This window comes from Oryctolagus cuniculus, chromosome 1 (genome assembly GCF_964237555.1).
Source record: "Oryctolagus cuniculus chromosome 1, mOryCun1.1, whole genome shotgun sequence".
Classification (NCBI taxonomy): Eukaryota; Metazoa; Chordata; class Mammalia; order Lagomorpha; family Leporidae; genus Oryctolagus; species Oryctolagus cuniculus.
In genome coordinates, this window is record NC_091432.1 from 178,496,451 (window position 1) to 178,518,175 (window position 21,725).

Consider the following 21,725-nt stretch of genomic DNA (forward strand, 5'->3'; position numbering starts at 1 on the left):
GGTACACGGCCCAAGGACCTGGGCCATCCTCCATTGCCTTCCCGGGCCACAGCAGAGAGCTGGACTGGAAGAGGAGCAACTGGGACTAGTACCCGGTGCCCCAACCGGGACTAGAACCTGGGGTGCCGGCGCCGCAGGCGGAGGATTAGCCTAGTGAGCCGCGGTGCTGGCCAAGCAGTATCTTATTTTTTAAAAAAGATTTATTTTATTTATTTGAAAGACAGAATTACAGAGAGAGGTAGAGCCAGAGAGAGAGAAAGAAGGGTCTTCTATCTGCTGGTTCATTCCCCAAATGACCCCAGTGGCCAGGGTTGAACTAATCCAAAGCCAGGATCCAGGAGCTCCCACGCAGGTGTAGGGGCCCAAGGACTTGGGCCATCTTCTACTGCTTTCCCAGGCCATAGCAGATCAGAAGTGGAGCAGGTGGGACTCGAACTGGCACCCGTAGGGATGCCAGCCCTGCAGGCCAGGTCTTTAACCCACTATACCACAGAACCAGCTCCAGTGCAATATCTTTTAAAACTGACTTCTAGGCCACATAAAATGAGCTTTGTGAAGTTAGATAATGCTTAAGATAGTCTTGAATTGCAAAAAATAGTAGTCACGTGACTAGTGCTTCTAACACGTAGTTTGCTATGTGCTGGCATTACATGGTTTCATTTATTTTATCTAAGTCCTTATAAGGTAACTTTATTTTTTTAAAAAGATTTATTTTGATTATTTGACAGTCGAGTTACATAAAGAGAGGAGAGGCAGAGAGAGAGAGAGAGAGAGAGAGAGACAGAGAGAGAGGTCTTCCATCCGATGGTTCACTCCCCAATTGGCCGCAACGCCAGAGCTGCACCTATCAGAAGCCAGGAGCCAGGAGCTTCTTCTGGGTCTCCCACACGGGTGCAGGAACCCAAGAACTTGGACCTTCTTCTACTGCTTTCACAGGCTGTAGCAGAGAGTTGGATCAGAAGTGGAGCAGCCAGGTCTTGAACCGGAGCCCGTATGAGACGCTGGTGCTTCAGACCAGGGTGTTAACCTGCTGCGCCACAGCACTGGCCCCAGTAGCTTTATTTTTGAAACAATTCCTAATTTACAGATGTCGAAATCAAGGCTTAACAAGAATAAGGATATACCACTCAGACGTAGAGTCAGAACCCTTCTGACTCCCACTGTTTTAGCCTTTGTCAGTTCAAAAACCTTTCATCTTGAAAGTTCTGTGTTGGGGCTGGTGTTGTGGTGTCACCAGTAAAGATACTGTGATGCCGGCATTATGTATGGGTGCCTGCTAGAGTTCTGGTTGCTCCACTTCTGAGCCAGCTCCCTGCTAGTGGCCTCAGAAAGGCAGCAGAGGATGGCCCGGGTGTTTGGGCCCTTACCACCTGTGTGGGAGACCTAGATGGAGCTCCTAGCTTCAACCTGTCCCAGTGCTAGCAGTTACGGCCATCTGGGGGGTGAACCAGCAAATTGATCTCTTTCTCTCTGTTCTTCTCTCTCTGTAACTCTTTCTTTTATTTTTTTTAAAAGATTTTATTTATTTATTTGGAAGGTAGAGTTACAGACAGTGGGAAAGAGAGAGACAGAGAGAAAGGTCTTCCTTCCGTTGGTTCACTCCCCAGGTGGCCGCAATGGCTGGAGCTGCACCTATCCGAAGCCAGGAGCCAGGAGCTTCTTCCTGGTCTCCCATGTGGGTCCAGGGGCCCAAGCACTGGCTATCTTCTACTGCTCTTCCAGGCCATAGCAGAGAGCTGGACTGGAAGAGGAGCAACCGGGACTAGAACCGGTGCCCATATGGGATGTTGGCACTGCAGGCAGAATATTAACCCAGTGCACACTACGGCACTCTATAACTCTCTCTATAACTCTTTCAAATAAATAAATAGATCTTAAAAAAAACTGAAATGCTTTAAGAAATTTATAATTCTTTAATGTTTCCAAAATAAGTCCCTAGTAGACATTATAAACTATTATTTAAATCTTAGTTTCTATTTATGACAAGTAAATAGTTTTCCATTTATACTGACAATATAAAGATTTCTTTTAAAAATATTTTAGCATAAATAATTTTAAACATAAGTATTAAGTAGTAGTAATTATAATGAGTCTTCAAAATTTGTGGAAAATAATATATTATTGAAAAGGTGTGTATAGACCTAAACAAATTTATGCCAAAATAAACTTATCTTAAATTTTTTTTGAAAGAGATGGGATAATGGAGGCAGAGAGAGAGAAAAAGAGAGAGAAGGTGTTAAGAGAAAACAAGAGAGCTCAAATGCCTGCAATGTCTGGTGATGGACTGAGGCCAAAACCAGGAATTGGGAACTCAGTCCAGTTCCTCCTTGTGTGTGATGGGAGCCCAGTTACTTGAACCATCACTGCTATCTTTCAGGATCTGCATTAGAAGAAGCTAGAATTAGGAGCCAGAGGCTGGTATTTTTTTTTATTGGGCATTTTTTAATTTAGTAAATATACATTTCCAAAGTACAGTTTATGGATTACATTGGCTCCCCACCCCATAATTTCCCTCCCACTCGCACCCCTCCCATCTCCCGCTCCCTCTCCCATTCCATTCACATCAAGATTCATTTTCAATTATCTTTATATACAGAAGATCGATTCAGTATATATTAAGATTTCATCAGTTTGCACCCACAAAGAGACACAAAGTGTAAAAATACTGTTTCAGTACTAGTTATAGCATTACTTCACATTGGACAACACATTAAGGACACATCCCACATGAGAAGTAAGTACACAGTGACTCCTGTTGTGACTTAACAATTTGACACTCTTGTTTATGGCGTCAGTAATCTCCCTAGGCTCTAGTCATGAGTTGCCAAGGCTATGGAAGCCTTTTGGGTTCGCCGACTTTGATCTTATTCCAACAGGGTCATAGTCAAAGTGGAAGTTCTCTCCTCCCTTCAGAGAAAGGTACCTCCTTCTTTGATGGCCCCGTTCTTTCCACTGGGATCTCACTTGCAGAGATCTTTCATTTAGGTGGTGGTGGTGGTGGTGGTGGTGGTTGTTGTTTTTTTTTTTTTTTTTTTTTTTTTTTTTTATTTGCCAGAGTGTCTTGGCTTTCCATGCCTAATATACTCTCATGGGCTCTTCAGCCATATCCGAATGCCTTAGGGCTGATTCTGAGGTCAGAGTGCTGTTTAGGACATCTGCCATTCTATGAGTCTGCTGTGTATCCCACTTCCCATGTTGGATTGTTCTGTCCCTTTTTGATTCTATCAGTTAGTATTAGCAGACACTAGTCTTCTTTGTGTGATCCCTTTGACTCTTAGACCTATCAGTGTGATCAATTGTGAACTGAAGTTGATCACTTGGACTAGTGAGATGGCATTGGTACATGCCACCTTGATGGGACTGATTTGGAATCCCCTGGCACGTTTCTAACTCCACCATTTGGGCGAAGTCAGCTTGAGCATGTCCCAAATTGTACATCTCTTCCCTCTCTTATTCCCACTCTTATATTTAATAGGGATCACTTTTCAGTTAAAATTTAAACACCTAAGAATAATTGTGTGTTAATTACAGAGTTCAACCAATAGTACTAGAACAAAAAAAATACTAAAATAGATAAAGTATTACATTGTACATCAACAGTCAGGATAAGAGCTGATCAAGTCACTGTTTCTCATAGTCATTTACTTCAACAGGTTTCCCCTTTGGTGCTCAGTTAGTTGTCGCCGATCAGGGAGAACATGTGATATTTGTCCCTTTGGGACTGGCTTAATTCACTCAGCATAATGTTTTCCAGATTCCTCCATCTTGTTGCAAATGACCGGGTTTCAGTGGTTTTGACGCTGTATATTGTTCTATAGAGTACATGTCCCATAATTTCTTTATCCAGTCTACTGTTGATGGGCCTTTGTGTTGGTTCCAGGTCTTAGCTATTGTGAATTGAGCTGCAATAAACATTAAGGTGCAGACAGCTTTTTTGTTTGCCAATTTAATTTCCTTTGGGTAAATTCCAAGGAGTGGGATGGCTGGGTTGTATGGTAGGGTTATATTCAGATTTCTGAGGAATCTCCAGACTGACTTCCATAGTGTCTTAACCAGTTTGCATTCCCACCAACAGTGGGTTAGTGTCCCTTTTCTCCCACATCCTCTCCAGCATCTGTTGTTGGTAGATTTCTGAATGTGAGCCATTCTAACCGGGGTGAGGTGAAACCTCATTGTGGTCTTGATTCGCATTTCCCTGATTGCTAGTGATCTTGAACACTTTTTCATGTGTCTGTTGGCCATTTGGATTTCCTCTTTTGAAAAATGTGGATTGAGGTCCTTGGCCCATCTCTTAAGTGGGTTGTTTGTTTTGATGTTGTGGAGTTTCTTGATTTCTTTGTAGATTCTAGTTATCAACCCTTTATCTGTTGCATAGCTTGCAAATATTTTTTCCCATTCTGTCTGTTGCCTCTTCACTCACTGACTGTATCTTTTGAAGTACAGGACCTTCTCAATTTGATGCAATCCCAATAGTTAATTTTGGTTTTGACTGCCTGTGCTTCTGGGGTCTTTTCCAAGAAGTCTTTGCCAGTACCTATATCTTGCAGTGTTTCTCCAATGCTCTCTAATAATTTGATGGTGTCGGGTCATAGATTTAAGTCTTTAATCCCTGTTGAGTGAATTTTTGTGTAAGGTGAATGGTAGGGGTCTTGCTTCATGATTCTGCACGTGGAAATCCAATTTTCCCAGCACCATTTATTGAATAGACTGTCCTTACTCCAGGGATTGGTTTTGGATCCTTGATCAAATATAAGTTGGCTGTAGATGTCTGGATTGATTTCTGGTGTTTCTATTCTGTTCCATTGGTCTATCCATCTGTTTCTGTACCAGTACCAAGCTGTTTTGATAGCAACTGCTCTGTAGTATGTTCTGAAATCTGGTATTGTGATGCCTCCGGCTTTGTTTTTGTTGTACAAGATTGCTTTAGCTATTCGAGGTCTTCTGTGTCTCCATATGAATTTCAGCATCATTTTTTTCAGATATGCGAAGAAGGTCTTTGGTATCTTGATTGGTATTGCATTGAATCTATAAATTGCTTTTGGGAGATTGGACATTTTGATGATATTGATTCTTCCAATCCATGAGTGTGGAAGATTTTTCCATTTTTTGGTATCCTCTTCTATTTCTTTCTTTAAGGTTTTGTAATTTTCATCATAGAGATCTTTAACGTCCTTGGTTAAGTTTATTCCAAGGTATTTGATTGTTTTTGTAGCTATTGTGAAATGGGATTGATCTTAGAAGTTCTTTCTCAGCCATGGCATTGCCTGTGTATACAAAGGCTGTTGATTTTTGTGCATTGATTTTATATCCTGCTACTTTGCCAAACTCTATGAATTCCAATAGTCTCTTAGTAGAGTTCTTTGGATCCTCTAAATAAAGAATCTTATTGTCTGCAAAGAGGGATAGTTTGAGTTCTTCCTTCCCAATTTGTATCCCTTTAATTTCTTTTTCTTGCCTAATAGCTCTGGCTAAAACTTCCAGAACTATATTGAATAGCAGTGGTGAGAGTGGGCATCCTTGTCTGGTACCAGATTTCAGTGGAAATGCTCCAACTTTTCCCCATTCAATAGGATGTTGGCCTTGGGTTTTTCATAAGTTGCTTTGATTGTATTGAGGAATGTTCCTTCCAAACCCAGTTTGCTTAGAGTTTTCATCATGAAAGGGTGTTGTATTTTATCAAATGCTTTCTCTGCATCTATTGAGATAATCATATGGTTTTTCTTCTGCAGTCTGTTAATGTGGTGTATCACGTTGATTGTCTTGCGCACATTAAACCATCCCTGCATACCAGGGACAAATCCCACTTGGTCTGGGTGGATGATCTTTCTGATGTGTTGTTGCATTCTATTGGCGAGAATTTTATTGAGGATTTTTGCATCTATGTTCATCAGGGATATTGGTCTGTATTTCTCTTTCAATGCTGCATCTTTTCCCGGCTTAGGAATTAAGGTGATGCTGGCTTCATAGAAAGAATTTGGGAGGATTCCCTCTTCTTCGATTGTTCTGAATATTTTGAGAAGAATTGGAGTTAGTTCTTCTTTAAATGTCTGGTAGAATTCAGCAGTGAATCCATCTGGTCCTGAGCTTTTCTTTGTTGGGAGGGCCTTTATTACTGTTTCAATTTCTGTCTCAGTTATGGGTCTGTTTAGGTTTTTGATGTCTTCCTGGTTCAATTTAGGTAGGTTGCATGTGTCCAGGAATCTATCCATTTCTGATAGATTTCCCTGTTTGCTGACATACAAGTCCTTGAGTAATTTCTGATGATTCTCTTTATTTCTGTGGTGTCTGTTGTTATGTTTCCTTTTTCATCTCTGATTTTATTGATTTGGGTCTTTTCTCTTCTTTTTTTAGTTAGTTGGGCCAATGGGGTGTCAATTTTGTTTATTTTTTCAAAAAACCAGCTCCTCGTTTGGCTGATTTTTTGTAATGTTTTTTGGATTCAATACTGTTGATTTCTTCTCTGATTTTAATTATTTCTCTTCTCCTACTAGAATTGTGTCTGGTTTGCTGCAGATTTTCTAGATCCTTGAGGTGAATTGGAAGCTCATCTATTTGGTGCCTTTCCAATTTCTTGATGTAGGCACCTATTGATATAAACTTTCCTCTTAACACTGCTTTTGCTGTGTCCCATAAGTTTTGGTATGTTGTGCTGTTATCCTCATTTACTTCCAGAAAATTTTTGATTTCTCTTTTGATTTCTTCTATGACCCATTGTTCATTCAGGAGCATGTTGTTCAATCTCCATGTGTTTGCGTATGCTCTAGGGATTCCTGAGTTGCTAATTTCCAACTTCATTCCTTTATGGTCTGAGAAGCTGCATGGTATGATTCTAATTCTTTTGAATTTGCTGAGACTTGCTTTATGGCCTAGTATGTGGTCAATGCTAGAGAAGGTTCCATGTACTGTTGAGAAGAATGTAAATGCTTTATGTGTAGGATGAAAAGTTCTGTAGATATCTGTTAGATCCATTTGGGCTATAGTGTCGTTTAACTCTACTGTATCCTTGTTGATCTTCTGTCCTGTTGATCTGTCTATTTCTGAGAGTGGAGTATTGAAGTCCCCCGGTACTATTGTATTGGGGTCTAAGTCTCCCTTTAAGTCCCTTAACAAATCTTTTAAATAAACTGGTGCCCTGTAATTAGGTGCATATACATTGATAATTGTAATATCTTCCTGTTGAATTGATCCCGTAATCATTATATAGTGCCCCTCTTTGTCTCTCTTAACAGTTTTTGTGGTAAAGTTTATGTTGTCTGATATTAAGATGGCTACGCCCGCTCTTTTTTCATTTCTGTTGGCATGGTATATCTTTTTCCAGCCTTTCACTTTCAGTCTGTATGCATCTTTGTTGGAAAGATGTGTTTCTTGTAAGCAGCAAATAGATGGGTTTTGTTTCTTAACCCAATCAGCCAATCGGTGTCTTTTAACAGGACAGTTCAGGCCATTAACGTTCAATGTGACTATTGATAAGTAGTAACTTTGCCCTGCCATTTGCCAAAGATATTTTCTAATATGTTTTTAACTTCCTGTGATCTTTTGCTGTGAGGTTTCCCTCATTTACCTTCTTTCATATTGATGACCGTGTTTCTGTGTTTCTGTGTGCAACACATCTTTAAGCATCTTTTGCAGGGCTGGACGAGTGGCGACAAATTCTTTCTTTCTGTTTGCTGTGAAAGGTCTTTATTTCACCTTCATTCACAAATGAGGGCTTTGCAGGATATAATATTCTGGGCTGGCAGTTTTTCTCTCTTAGTTCCTGGGCTATATCTCGCCATTCCCTCCTAGCTTGTAGGGTTTCTGATGAGAAGTCAGCTGTGAGTCTGATTGGAGATCCTCTGAGAGTAATCTGACGTTTCTCTCTTGCACATTTTAGGATCTTTTCTTTATGTTTCACTGCGGTGAGTTTAATTACAATGTGTTGTGGTGAGGATCTCTTTTGGTCATGTTTATTAGGGGTTCCATGAGCTTCCTGTACTTGGATCTCTCTGTCCTTCTCCAAACCTGGGAAATTTTCTGCTAATATCTCACTAAAAAGGCCTTCTAATCCTTTCTCCCTCTCCATGCCTTCAGGAACTCCTAGAACCCGAATGTTGGGTTTTTTAATAGTATCCCGTAGATTCCCGACAATATGTTTTAGATTTCTAATTTCCTCGTCTTTTCTTTGGTCTGACTGTATCCTTTCCTGTTCTCTGTCTTCTAAGTCCGATATTCTCTCTTCTGCTTCACCCATTCTGTTTTTAAGGCTCTCTAATGTGTTTATCATTTGATCTATTGAATTCTTCATTTCATTATGATTTCTCATCACTATTTCTCGATTTCTCGTCACAGTTTCATCTTCTACTAGTTGTTTCATTTCCTTTTGATTCCTCCATAATATTTCATTTTCACGAGAGAGAGAGATTTTCTATCTTGTCCATTAAGGATTTCTGTAGTTCAAGAATTTGTTTTTGAGAACTTCTTAATGTTCTTATCAGTTTTTTTTTTAGATCCACTTCTTGCATTTCTTCTATCTCATCATCTTCATAATCTTGAATTGGGGAGTCTTTTTCATTTGGGGCATCATAGTGTCTTCCTTGTTCTTGTTACCTCAGTTTCTGCATTTGTTTGACATTGTGGAGATATTCTTTGGTTTCTTCGCTGTGGTGCTTTTTCTCATTATACTATGACTCTAGATTAAGTGGACTGTCTGCTTTTGATGGATCCTTAGAGGCTGTGATGGGTGTGGCCAGAGAGCTCTGTTTGGTTCTTCAGGGTTAAGGGTGTGCCTAAGGTGACTCACCCAGATTGTTCTCTCTCTCTCTCTCTCTTTTTTTTTTTTTTTTTGACTCAGTTGGGAAGTAATTCCGCACAGCTGAGTGGAATTGAGGGTAGTTCATGTACGAAATCTGGCCCCTGTGGGTGTTCGTCTGGGACCACACAAAGAGTTTATGCAGCCCTCAGTGTGGTCTCAAATTTCTCTGCAGTCTCTCACCGGGTTGCCAAGGTTACCGAGATTGTGTACTTGGTGAGTTCTCTCGCCCCCCTCCTCAGATTTTCACAGTCTCAGTTCGTTGGCTCCACACTTTCACTAGGTCCTAACCTCCTGTTATTTCTCCCCACCAGAGTCAGGTTTTTCTGCTTGGCTAATGGTGGGCCCCCCTTTACATATGTAAAATGGTGCCTGCTCTTTGTCTTGCTTGGATTTGTAAGGTGAGTGGAGAGAGAGGCTAGTGTCTGTGCTGGTTCCCCTTATTTATTCATTTTTTTCTCTCCTCCAGTCAGCCTGGTGAACTTTCCCCCGTGGGGCTTCAGGCCTCGTTCCCTCTAGGCTCTTTCTGCCTTTCCCCTCCAATGTCTTGGGTCACTGAGGTTTTTGTCTCACCTCCCCTTCCAGCGCTGGCGCGCAGACTCTGTGGCTGGGCTTCCATGCGGTGGGCTACCTTGCTCTCCCCGTAGGTCCTCCATGTCACATCCACTAGATCCAGAAGAATTTCCTCTGCAATTTTTTCCTGAGCCTTTTCCTGAGGCTACAGTAACTCCACTTTTATTAAACTAACTTTTCCTGGACTATCGGTGTGCGCCCTCACTATTCCGCCATCTTGGCTCTGCCTCTATTCGAGGCTGGTATTAAATCCATGTACTCTGATATGGGACATGGGTGTCTTAACCACTAGAACAAAGTGCCCACCCCTAAACATGTTTTAATTCCATTTTCCACAAACTTTGTGAAGTTCTGCAGTATTACAGGTATGGCAAAAATCTTAAAGATAGCACTTACTGAATGATTTGGAAAAATTTAAATTATGACTGCCTTTATTATAATGCTTATAATGTTTTTAAGTAGAATTTCTTGACTGAAAATTTTCTTCCTCTAATATGACCCAAGTGATATTTTGTGAATTTTATTAGAATTTAATTCTCCTTCATTTCTTTTGAATGATTGTTTGAATCTATACATTTAATGTATTTACTTGCATTCCAATATGTACTCAAATATTATTCTGCATATAACTACATTTGTAAGACTTTCATGTAGAATATAGTGCGGTCTGCTTTACCCTTGCTTTGAGGTAATCATTAGGACCTATAGGTGAACCTGTTAGAAATCAGAATGAGCTTTCAACAAGTAAAGCTTTCTAACTATAAAATAAAATAATGGGCCTCTTTGGGAACAAGTGAATTGTCTGCCTTTGGAAATTTAAAGCAGAGGTGGATAATTCTTTCTTTCTTTTTTTTTCCCAAAGATTTATTTTGTTTATTTGAAAGGCAGAGTTAGTTACAGAGATGGAGAGAGAGGGAGATAGAGAGAGGTCTTTCATCTGCTGATTCACTCCCCAAATGGTACAATGGCTGGGACTGGCCAAGTTGAAGCCAGGAGCCAGGAGCTTCATCTGAGTCTCCTACAGGGATGCAGGAGCCCAAGTACTTAACCATCTTCTGCTACTTTCTCAGGCACATTTGCAGGAAGCTGGGTTAGAAGTTGGGCAGCCAGGATTTGAACTGGTGCCCATATGGGATTCCAGCTTTGCAAGCAGTGGCTTTACCTGCTACACCACAGTGCTGGCACCAGACCAGAGGAATTTTAAGATACTTGTTAGCAATTAAGCTCCAAGATGCTACCCTACATACTTGTACTTTTCATCAGAGAAAATTTTTTCCTTAACTTTTGTTTTTGTTTGTGTTTTGGTGCTTTAAAGTTTTACTCAAATTTTTTATTCTAATAAGCACCAACTGACCATCCTAAATATTAGTTAAATGTTGCAACTAAGCACTAGCTAACAATCTTAATGCTTTAACCTAATGTTCCATATCTTCCATTTTATATAACTGTGCTCTATTAATGAAAGTTCAGTAATGAGACATAATGAATATTAAGTGATGGTTACAGTCATTGATAATTTCTGTGACTTCCTTTCTCCAATCCTGCCTTCTTTGTCCATGTATGTAATATGGCAGCCAGCAGTTCCATTTCAGTTATCTGTGGTGTCAGAAAGAATGACATGACTTGAGGGATAGTTGGACAGGTTATTTCATTTTCTACCTGTGCTCCTGACTATTCTTTGGGTTTTTCTTTAAAAAATATTTTTAAAATATTGAGGGTCATACTGTCAAGCATTTATTTCTCAAACTAGTTCTAAGTTTGTTTAATGTATTGCAAGTTCTTTGAACTCTTTAATGTAGTCATAGCCTTAATCTGCAACTTGGAGAGTTTTAGGATGGGATGTTGTTTTACCTACCGGGAAGACCTGATATAGCAATTGGTAGTGCTGCCTGAACCTTGCAGTGTTTAAGATTCTTTTTTTTTTTTTTTTTTTTTTTTTTTTTTTTTTTTTTTTTGACAGGCAGAGTGGGTAGTGAGAGAGACAGAGAGAAAGGTCTTCCTTTTGCCATTGGTTCACCCTCCAATGGCTGCCACGCTGCGACCGGCGCATCGCGCTGATCCGAAGCCAGGAGCCAGGTGCTTCTCCTGGTCTCCCATGCGGGTGCAGGGCCCAAGCACTTGGGCCGTCCTCCACTGCACTCCCTGGCCGCAGCAGAGAGCTGGCCTGGAAGAGGGGCAATCGGGACAGAATCTGGCACCCCGACCGGGACTAGAACCTGGTGTGCCGGCGCCGCAAGGCAGAGGATTAGCCTATTGAGCTGCGGCGCCGGCCAGTGGTTAAGATTCTTAAGCTTCTGTTTTTAGCTTGGAAGATTTAAGCAGGATCCCACTAAAAAGCTTGTATATATATTTCAGAGTTATAAATTTGATGCACAGTTTTTTTTTCCTCAAAGAAACCTTTTATTTATTGAATATTTGCTGATTTCATTTCCCTTGGGTAAATTCCCAGGAGTGGGATGATTGGGTCATGTGGTAGGTCTATACTCAGATTTCTGAGATATCTCCAAACTGACTTCCATAGTGGCTTTACCAGTTTACATTCCCACCAACAGTGGATTAGTGTACCTTTTCCTCCACATCCTTGCCAGCATTAGTTGTTTGTTGATTTCTATGTGAATACCATTCTAACGGGGTGAGGGTGAACCTCGTTGTGGTTTTGATTTGCATTTCCCTGACGGCTAGTGATCCTGAACATTTTCTCATGCTTTGTTGATTTCTTTGTATTCTTTTATTTTCTCTTTCTGGAACTTCAGTATTTATATGTTGGAGAATTCTGGATTGATTTCCTAATTTTCATATTATTTATTTTGATCCATTTTTATGGGCACCAGTTTGAGTCCTGGCTGCTCCACTTCCAATCTAGCTCCTTGCTGATGGCTTAGGAAAGTAGTGAAGATTGCCTGAGTGCTTAGGCCCCTGCACCCATGTTGGAGACCCCAGAGAAGCTCCTGGCTCCTGGCTTCAGATCGGCCCAGCTCCAGTCGTTGTGGCCAGCTGGGGAGTAAACCAGTGGATTGAAGACCTTTTTATCTGTCTCTCCCTCTCTCTGTCTATAACTCTGCCCCTGATATAAAATAAATAAATCTTAAAATATAAAATAAAATAATGGTGTGAGTGACAGGCCTTGTGGTGTAGTGGGTTAAGCTGCAGCTTGGGGTACTCCCATCCCAAATCAAAGTACAGGTTCAAGTCTTGGCTCCGGTGCTTCTTATCTGGCTTCCTGCTAACTTGCCTAGGAAGGCAGGGGATGATGGCTCAAGTGTTTAGGTACCTGCCACCTATGTGGGAGACTCAGAATAATTTCATGGCTTCTGGCTTCAGCCTGATCCAACCACAGCTGTAATTGGCATTTGGAAATGAACCAGTGGATTGAAGAGCTCTTGTGCTCACGCTCTCTCTTTTTCTCTCTCTCTCTCTGTAATTCTCTCTCTCTCTCTATCATTCTGCCTTTCAAATCAATTGATTTTTAGTAAAATAGTAAAATATTTTGCTTATCATGTTGGGCATAGTATAAATAAATACCTGATATCAATGGAGAAGCATTATTTGCTTAAACTTTTTCATTTGAAATGTGTAATCCTGGGGGTGGGTGTTTGGTGTAGTGATTAAGACACCACGTGGAATGCTTTTGTCCTATATTAGAGTGCCTAGGTTCTAGGTCCTGGCTCTGCTTCCAGTTGCAGTTTTCCTGCTAGTGTGCACTTCAGAAGCATTAGGTGATAGCTGTTGTTCTGGGGTTCCTGCCACTTATGTGGGAGACCCAGGTAGAGTTCTGGTAAAAATAAAAAAAGCAAATACTAAAAAATGTAATCCTTTTTATTTGAAAAGAGGGAAGATGGTCTTTAAAAAGTTTTTTGACCTGCTAACATAATATATAGTACATCTGCAACTTACGTTAAAGGTGTACAGTAATAATTGATAAAAGCATATTTGAAAAATCTGCTCTGACACTTTAACTTTTCAGGTTAGAAAGAGAGTATTTCTCCAAAAACAAGAAACTAAATGAAGAGATCGAGGAACAGAAGAAAGTAATTATAGACCTTTCAAAGAGACTTCAGTATAATGAAAAAAGTTGCAGTGAATTACAGGAAGAACTTGTAATGGTAAGGATAAAAAAGAAAACCCTATGGCACTTACTTTATTGGGTCATGTTTGATGAGTAGTAGGGTTTTTTCTCCACACTACATACTATGAGTTGATAGAGTATGAAACTAATTTTAGTGACATTGATACAAATTTCAAATCTAGAAATGCTGATTACATCAAAGACTTACCTAATAAGACCTCTCTGATTTGGAATAATTGGGGACACTAGCTGAATTAGTAAAACTGAATTATAAAATGTTTTAAAATTATACAGGATTTTTTTTAAAGTGTATACAGTAGTATTACTCATGTAAAAGCAAGACTCAGGTTTTAGAATCAATAGATCTGAGGATTTCAAAGACTTCCTTTTATAATTTTTTGTACCTGATTACTCTAGCTAAATTCCTCAGTAATCTAGCTTTCATACCATCACCAAATTTCTCTTTCTCAAATATTGACCTGTTCTTGTCAACCTCCCGTTATGCAAAAAGCATTAGTGTCTGCCTGTTGCTTTCAGAGTGAATAAAGTGCATCTTCTTGTCAGGTAATCTAAACCCCTCGTCTTTGGCTTTGTGTTAACTTTTATAGCATCTTTGCCGTTGCTCTCTCTGTCTTGCTTCAGCCACAATAGAATGCTTTTGGGTTTTTAAATACATATTTTTTTAAAAAATGTGCATGCATTTGTTCAAGCTATTAATTTTTTTTGACCCATGTTGACTAAAGTGTTCTTTCTCTTCTTTTCCATTAACAGATTCTCATACATTATGTAATGCCCAGTTTGGATATCTTGCAATCTGTGAAACTTTTCCATGATTCAGTCTTTTCCTACTCTTCCTCCTGCCTTAAGTCAAAATTCTTCCCCTCACCAACTATATTTCTTTCATTCTTAAATATCTTTATCATAACACTCGCAAAAATCTTAGTGAATTATTCCTCCTAAGTGACTATGAATACACTGAGGTTAATTTCATTCATTTTATATACTCATAGTCTACTATAGTGTTTGCCTTGATGAAAATTTGTTAATTGAGGGGTGGATGTTTTGTCTATAGGTTAAGATGCCAGTTAATACACTCATTTCATGTTAGAGAGTCTGTGTTCAATTCCTAGCTCTGGATCCTGATTCTAGCTTCTCACCAATGTAGAATCTGGGAAGTAGCAGGTGATGGCTCAAGTGATTGGGTTCCTGCCACACACATGAGAGATGTGGATTGAGTTCCTGCTTCCTTGCTTTGTCTTGGCCCTCCCCAAGCTGTACAGGTAGTTAGAGAGTGAATCAACAGACAGGAATTCTGTCTATTTTTCTTTCCTTTTTTTAAATTAATTTTTAAATATTTATTTGGAAAGCAGAGTTATAGAGAGAGGTAGAAACAGAGAGAAAAAGAGGTCTTCCATCTGCTGGTTCACTCCCCAGATGGCCGCAATGGCTGGAGCAGAGCTGATCCAAAGCCAGGAGCCAGGAGCCAGGAGACTCTTCCTGGTCTCCCGCATGGGTGCAGGGGCCCAAGGACTTGGGCCATCCTCTGCTGATTTCCCAGGCCATAGCAGGGAGCTGGATCTGGGGTTTAGCAGCTGGGACTCAAATTGGCACTCATATGGGATGCTGATTCTGCAGGCTGGGGCTTTAACCCGCTGCACCACAGCACTAGCCCCTGTCTATTTTTCTTTCTGTGTCTCTCTGCATCTCAAAAAAATTTTTTTGGGGGGCTGGGTTTATTTGGTTGCTGCAGATTATTCCTAACCCTACTACCTCTTTGTCTTCTTCACATACCTTCCTTAGGGGCTTGGCTTCTTCATTTTCAGTCACATTCCATAAATCTTAGTGATAGCAGTTACTGAGGAAAATGAATTCTGTTTCTTCTCAAAAAGGTGGCGACTGGGTTATAGTAAGTAGTGGTGGCCAGGAAAATGTTGTCTAGGTTGAAAGGTGGTAGTGGGATAAAATTAAAACTCTTTAGCATTTTCAAATGATCTAGTATATGTACAGTCCCTATCTCGAGATACTCAGTGTGTTGTGAGTCAGGGACTGATATCATTACTTGCTCCATGGGTCAGTTTGTAGTTTGGGTATTTTGAGGTGGGATTTTTTAGGAAGTTAGGACATCTCTGTGTAGTAAATCTCTAGTGTCTGTTCATTAACGTAAATTACATGGATTGCTGGTTCAGGAATATGAATCATCGGTGGAGAAAAATATTGCAGGGTGCTTGTATACTTGCTTACTAGACATTGTACTCAGTATATTGTGACCCAGAGTTAGAACTAAGGATGCAGTATGTAAGATATTCTTCTAATTCTGGTCTTCTTGCACCCTGTGATTAGACAGATAATAAAATGAAATGGGTTTTTGCTCACCATGAGCATATGGGTGCTCTGTGGTTAAAAAAAAATTTACTTGGTTAATCACGTTTTCTTTTTTAACATCACAGTTTGATGAATGGTTTAAAGTAAGACAAGTTGCAGCTTACCAGCATCCTTTGTTTGCTTGATATTCATTCTGTTAAACACTATTGTTCTGAAAATTGTAGACTAATTGTTCTACAAAGCTTTATGGATTGCTGAAAGCAGTTTCAGATCTGTGAATTTCAGTTCTTTGCTGAAGACCTAATAGATTGCTAAAATTTATTCAGCTTACAAACTAAGTTGTGTCCCCTTTAAGTGGTTCAAACTATTGATGTATTCACCCTGTGGGGAGCAGCTCGGACTAGACTAAGTTACTGGAATTAAGACTTATTCTATGCATCTGCTCTCCTCTGTGGGGAGCAGCTCGGACTAGACTAAGTTACTGGAATTAAGACTTATTCTATGCATCTGCTCTCCCACAATATGGCGCTGGGAGAGAAGTAAACAGCTTCCGCACAGCTGCCTCCAGTTCAACCAATTAACTGTAGGACTTGCTCCTGATTGGAGAGCAGCGTACTCGGCGTGTGGGCAGCCGAGTTGGGATTGGCGGAGGAGGACTATAAAGGAGGAGAGAGACGGCATGCACCAGGAACATCTATGGGGAACATCTAGCTGAGGGAACACCTGTGCAGCCCCCGAGAAGAGCCGGCCGACGGTGTGCCACTCCCCTGCGGAAGTGGGGAATGTGGCCAGGGGGAACTGCCCTTCCACGGAGGTGGAAGGGATAGTAGCCAACCCGGGAAGAACCAGCAGCAAACCCGGGGAGGGCCGAGCAGACGAAAGAACAGCGCAGGGTCCTGTGTCGTTCCTCCACGAAGAGGGGGAGCGACACACCCCATTTTTTTTTTTTAATCTCAAGCTCCTACCTTCCGCTTTTCTGTTTTTTCTCTTGTCTCCTTTTCTCCTTTTCTCTTCCCTATTAGCTTTCTGTTAGGAAAAGAGTTGCATAATGGTGCCTCCTTACATGGGGCAGCATAAATGTGAGGAAAAGAGGTGCAGAATAGAGAATAGACAGTGTATGAATTTACAGCCAGATCGAATTTATTCAGAGAAAATAAATTCGTAGAGGTGGTGACCAACTGCTTGCATGCACACTGATGGAACACATGGCAGAAGACCCCAAGCCCTGGGGGCTGGGCCTTTTTATATTTTAGGAGGGCTAGGGATAGGGGTGGGGGTAAGGGACAGTAGGCAGAGGAGAATTCCCGTAACTGGTCTTTCAAGTGTTCCAGCAACTGGTCTTTCAGGTGGCCGTGGGGGTTGGGGTATGAAGGCAACAGGGTGTGAGACCCAATTGAGATTCAAGAGCAAGAAATAAATTCCAATGTTTATCTATCTTTTGGGCAAAGAGGGAGAATGGCTGAGGCTTATGTCTTTGTTCCATCACTTTTTCTCTCTCTCTTTTTTTTTTTTTTTGCGAGGCAGAGTTAGACAGTGAGAGAGAAACTGAGAGGAAGGTATTCCTTCCGTTGGTTCACCCCCCAAATGGCCGCTACGGCCAGTGCGCTGTGCTGATCCGAAGCCAGGAGCCAGGTGCTTCCTCCTGGTTTCCCATGCGGGTGCAGGGCCCAAGGACTTGGGCCATCCTCCACTGCCTTCCTGGGCCACAGCAGAGAGCTGGACTGGAAGAGGAGCAACTGGGACAGAACTGGCGCCCCAACCAGGACTAGAACCCAAGGTGCCAGCACCGCAGGCAGAGGATTAGCCTAGTGGGCCGCGGTGCCGGCCAATCACTTTCTCTTTTAACTTTTCTGCTTTATGCTTATTAGTACTGTTCTCTATTTTTTTTCCTTGATCATAATATAAAGTTTAAAAATTATTTAGTTAGAACATTATTACTTTAAACAATAAATATAGTGTTTTTATAAAAAACTAATTTATCACTTTTCCAAAATGCATTTTTATACATATTCCTTTATTGATTTATTAAATAGATTGGTGATACATTAGTGATAGGGTTAAACCTATAAAATAGGTTTTCCTTTGGGAGGAAAACATTTTAAAAATTTTTCTATATGGAAGTATTCACTGATACAATTTTAAAGGCATAAGAATTGAGTTTTCCTAGTTCCACATCTTCAAAGTCTTACTTTTGTGTGTTTTAAGCTCATAATTGTTGTTGACTAAAGAGTAAATGACTTATTAGGAAGCTTTTACATTTCAGTAGAACCATAGATTTGAACCCTGGGAGCTTGTTCTTTCTATGATGAAGTATGTGGTTGATAAAGCAGACAAGAAAGCGATTAGCAAAGAATTTTTTGAAAAAGGTGAAGAGACAGAAATTCTTACACCTGATAGACCAGGCGGATGTCTCAGTAAAGGACTGAGAGCCCAGTCTGCATTCAGACTGGGATTTTATGGACATAAGTATGGGTCCCCCATTTCTTCTTTCCTCCTTCTTCTGGGAAACTAATGGTGAAGGATTTTTGAATGTGGAATTTTCTTTCTTTTATTTTTTAAATTTATTTTTATTTATTTTGACAGGCAGAGTGGACAGTGAGAGAGAGACAGAGAGAAAGGTCTTCCTTTGCCGTTGGTTCACCCTCCAATGGCCGCCGTGGCCGGCGCACCGTGCTGATCTGAAGGCAGGAGCCAGGTGCTTTTCCTGGTCTCCCATGGGGTGCAGGACCCAAGGACTTGGGCCATCCTCCACTGCACTCCCTGGCCACAGCAGAGAGCTGGCCTGGAAGAGGGGCAACTGGGACAGAATCTGGCGCCTCAACCAGGACTAGAACCCGGTGTGCTGGTGCCGCTAGGTGGAGGATTAGCCTGTTGAGCCGCGGCGCAGGCAAATGTGGAATTTTCCTAAACAAGCCCTTCCAGACAGTGCTGACCATCAAGGTTCTTATCTATTGGAGAAGCAAGTGACTCATTCAGTCCAGTGATGATAACCTTGTCAGGACAGCTGTATCACTCCCTCAGTTCAGTTAAGTTCCTTTTGATAAAGGACAGGCAAGGACACCTTGGGTTAGGGGAGACAGACAGGAGGCTGGAGCCTGCTTTCAGGACTTGTTTCTTCATTCCATTGTACATAAACTTATTTTCTTTAAAATTTATCTTTCTCTTCATCCCTCTCATACACATAGGCTAATATCTACCCAGCTGCCTTAACATAAGGACTTCCTATTATCTTATGTACCCTAATGTGTCTTTTTCATAGTTAGATTTCTTCTGAGTATGATATTTTCAGTATTTTATTGAATATATATGGGAAGCATAAGTTACCCATAGGTAATTTTTCTTCCCCTTTGAGGTAATAGCTTGTTTTCTAGTTTAGGTCGTGTTCATGGCCATTATTCAAGTATTGGTTTTTATAGTCTCTTGCATTGGAAGAGAAAATTAAGGTCACTTGCTTCTGTAGGTTTACTAGTGAGATCAATGTGTTATTAATACAATACAAAGCAGAACAGTCTCTCCAAGGCCACTGTTGCACACCATAGGACACATAGCAAGAGGAAATACCTATATCCATCTTGACGTCCATATGTCAGCTTTGAAGTAGCTACAGAAGATGGAGCTCCATCCATTTATCCCAAAAAGAATTATGGGTATTTCTCTCTAGAGGGGGGAATGTTAGGTAGGAAGTCAGAAATGAGCTTATGTGTGTGTGACAAAGGCCTAAGGAGTTGACATCTAGGTCCAGCATCTGCATCTCAAAGTCATCCCAATAACCTTCCAGGTGCAGCCCAGTATCTGCACTTCAAATGCCTTGCCCCTTCTACCCGATAACCATCCTTCCTCTAAGGTTCCTCTAAGGCAGGGCAATGCCAGCCAGGCTTCCCCCTGTCTGATAACTTAAGGGGGAAAACTCAGAAATGAATTTTTAGTATTTACATCCAAAAAGTCCTTTTTTCCAGGAGGAGAAGAGGCAGGAAGTCAAGGTCCATCCCCTTAAAAACCCCAGCCTCAACTGGACTGCACGCTCAGCCCTCTGCCTCTCTGCTGAGCCACTTGCCTGGCCTGCCCAGGTGTATTCTCTCCATTCAACCATGTAACCTCGCTCTCCCCCAGTCTGAGTGACGGGGCACTCTCTCAGGTTCAGTCTGGAGAGGTGCCCATCCGTTCTTACAGATGTCCCTATGCTAATAAACCTTGCTATTTTGCTTTCCACTACTCTCTTTCTCACACCTGAATTCTTTCTTGCGTGAAGACAAGAACCTTGCCTTCTCCGGTAACAGGTATTTAAACAAATATAGACCTAACCAACTTTAATTGTACTTTTATGTCAGAGAAATCCTTCCTATTATATGTGTGGATTGAAAAGATATGATTAGTAAATTAATGGTATTATTTTTAGCATAGAACATGTAAGGAATTAACAATTAATTTTATGTTCTTGTGAACATGTGAACACAACATGAAAGTTGAGGCAATTTGATTTTTGGAAGTCTTGATTAAAAATTGAACTATTAATTTCAAAATCTAACTTTTTAATCAACTGCTAATTAAAACTGAGTTTCTAGCTTAGGCTGTTTAATGATTATGTGTATTAAAGTCCATGGGGGGCTCCATAGATCCAGTTGTTTAGCCATTACTGAGTTTTTATATCTGCTTCTCTTGAAGCAGGGGACCTTTCATTTTCAAATTGGTATTATTAAGACTTGTTTTGTGCTTTCCTCAATGAAATTTTCTTAAGTCCATCATTTCTTGAGATTTGTTTTGCTGCCACTCAGTAATATTTAGTTGCAGCTTTAGGAGAGACCATATATTGAAAAGGGAATTCTAGTTCTCATGAGGTTTTATTCAAAGAATGTTTTATTCTCTAAAGAACTTGTGATTGCAAATGGTCAAGTGTATATTTTTTGCTTATACTTTGGGGGCTTAACTGGTTATATAATAATGCTGATCGTTGGCATTATAGGCTTTTGGAAAGTGCTTTGATTGTTATACTTGTGGTGAAGTTATTGTTTCTTGATAATATTTCTAATTTAAGTCATCCATTAGGTTTACTTCAGAAGGGTGTTTTTCTGCTTTTGTAGAAGATACTTAAAACTAAAGGGGTTAATAAGCATTCTACTCTGAATTTTTACTAAAAAATTGATTACCGAATTTCACCCAGAATAGTAATAGTATTTATATGTGAGCATTATCTTTGATAATATAAATATCACTTTTTATCTGTCATAGTGGCACTTAAAATTTAATACTATTGAATATTATTCATCAAGTATGTGTCTTTGGGTATTTAAGTATTTATTTTATGTAGCTGTCATAGGCATAAGCTTCTTGAAACATTCTATATAGATAAGTAAATTTAAAAAATTTAAATCTCATTGTTGATCTGGGGAGAAAAATCAAATGGTTGTGTGTGTGGGATGTGTGTGTGTGTGTGAGAGAGAGAGAGAGAGAGAAAGAGAGAGGGAGAGATTGAGATTTGTTAAGGTCCATATTGAGATTGGAACATAGCATTTGCTGAAAAATTAAGTACTTGTTAAAACTAACAGAGGGTAACATTTTATTATGTGAGATAGGCACATAAGAAACTAAGAAATTAAATATCATTAATATGATCAAGGAAGAGCTGTGGATAGTGATGATGATAGCTAACCAGATCAATTTCTTTCTTTCTTTCTTTTTTTTTTTTTTTTTTTTTTTTGACAGGCAGAGTGGACAGTGAGAGAGGGAGACAGAGAGAAAGGTCTTCCTTTTGCCATTGGTTCACCCTCCAATGGCCACCGCGGCCGGCGCACTGCGGCCAGCGCACCGCGCTGATCCGAAGGCAGGAGTCAGGTACTTCTCCTGGTCTCCCATGGGGTGCAGGGCCCAAGTACTTGGGCCATCCTCCACTGCACTCCCTGGCCACAGCAGAGAGCTGGCCTGGAAGAGGGGCAACCAGGACAGAATCCGGTGCCCCAACCAGGACTAGAACCTGGTGTG

General features: G+C 40.6%; 1 protein-coding gene across 20 annotated transcripts in view; it reads left to right on the forward strand.

Annotated features, from left to right (window-relative positions):
- Window positions 1-21,725, forward strand: part of CCDC171 (coiled-coil domain containing 171) — a 395,951-nt gene that overhangs the window by 91,711 nt on the left and 282,515 nt on the right. For all 20 annotated transcript variants that reach the window (XR_011380113.1, XM_051845352.2, XM_051845399.2 and 17 more), the window contains one exon: window positions 13,326-13,464. Coding sequence is in view for 19 of the 20 variants with exons in the window: in XM_051845352.2 (XP_051701312.2) it covers window positions 13,326-13,464 (139 nt within the window). In the remaining variant the exon portion in view is untranslated. The remainder of the gene's footprint in view (window positions 1-13,325; window positions 13,465-21,725) is intronic.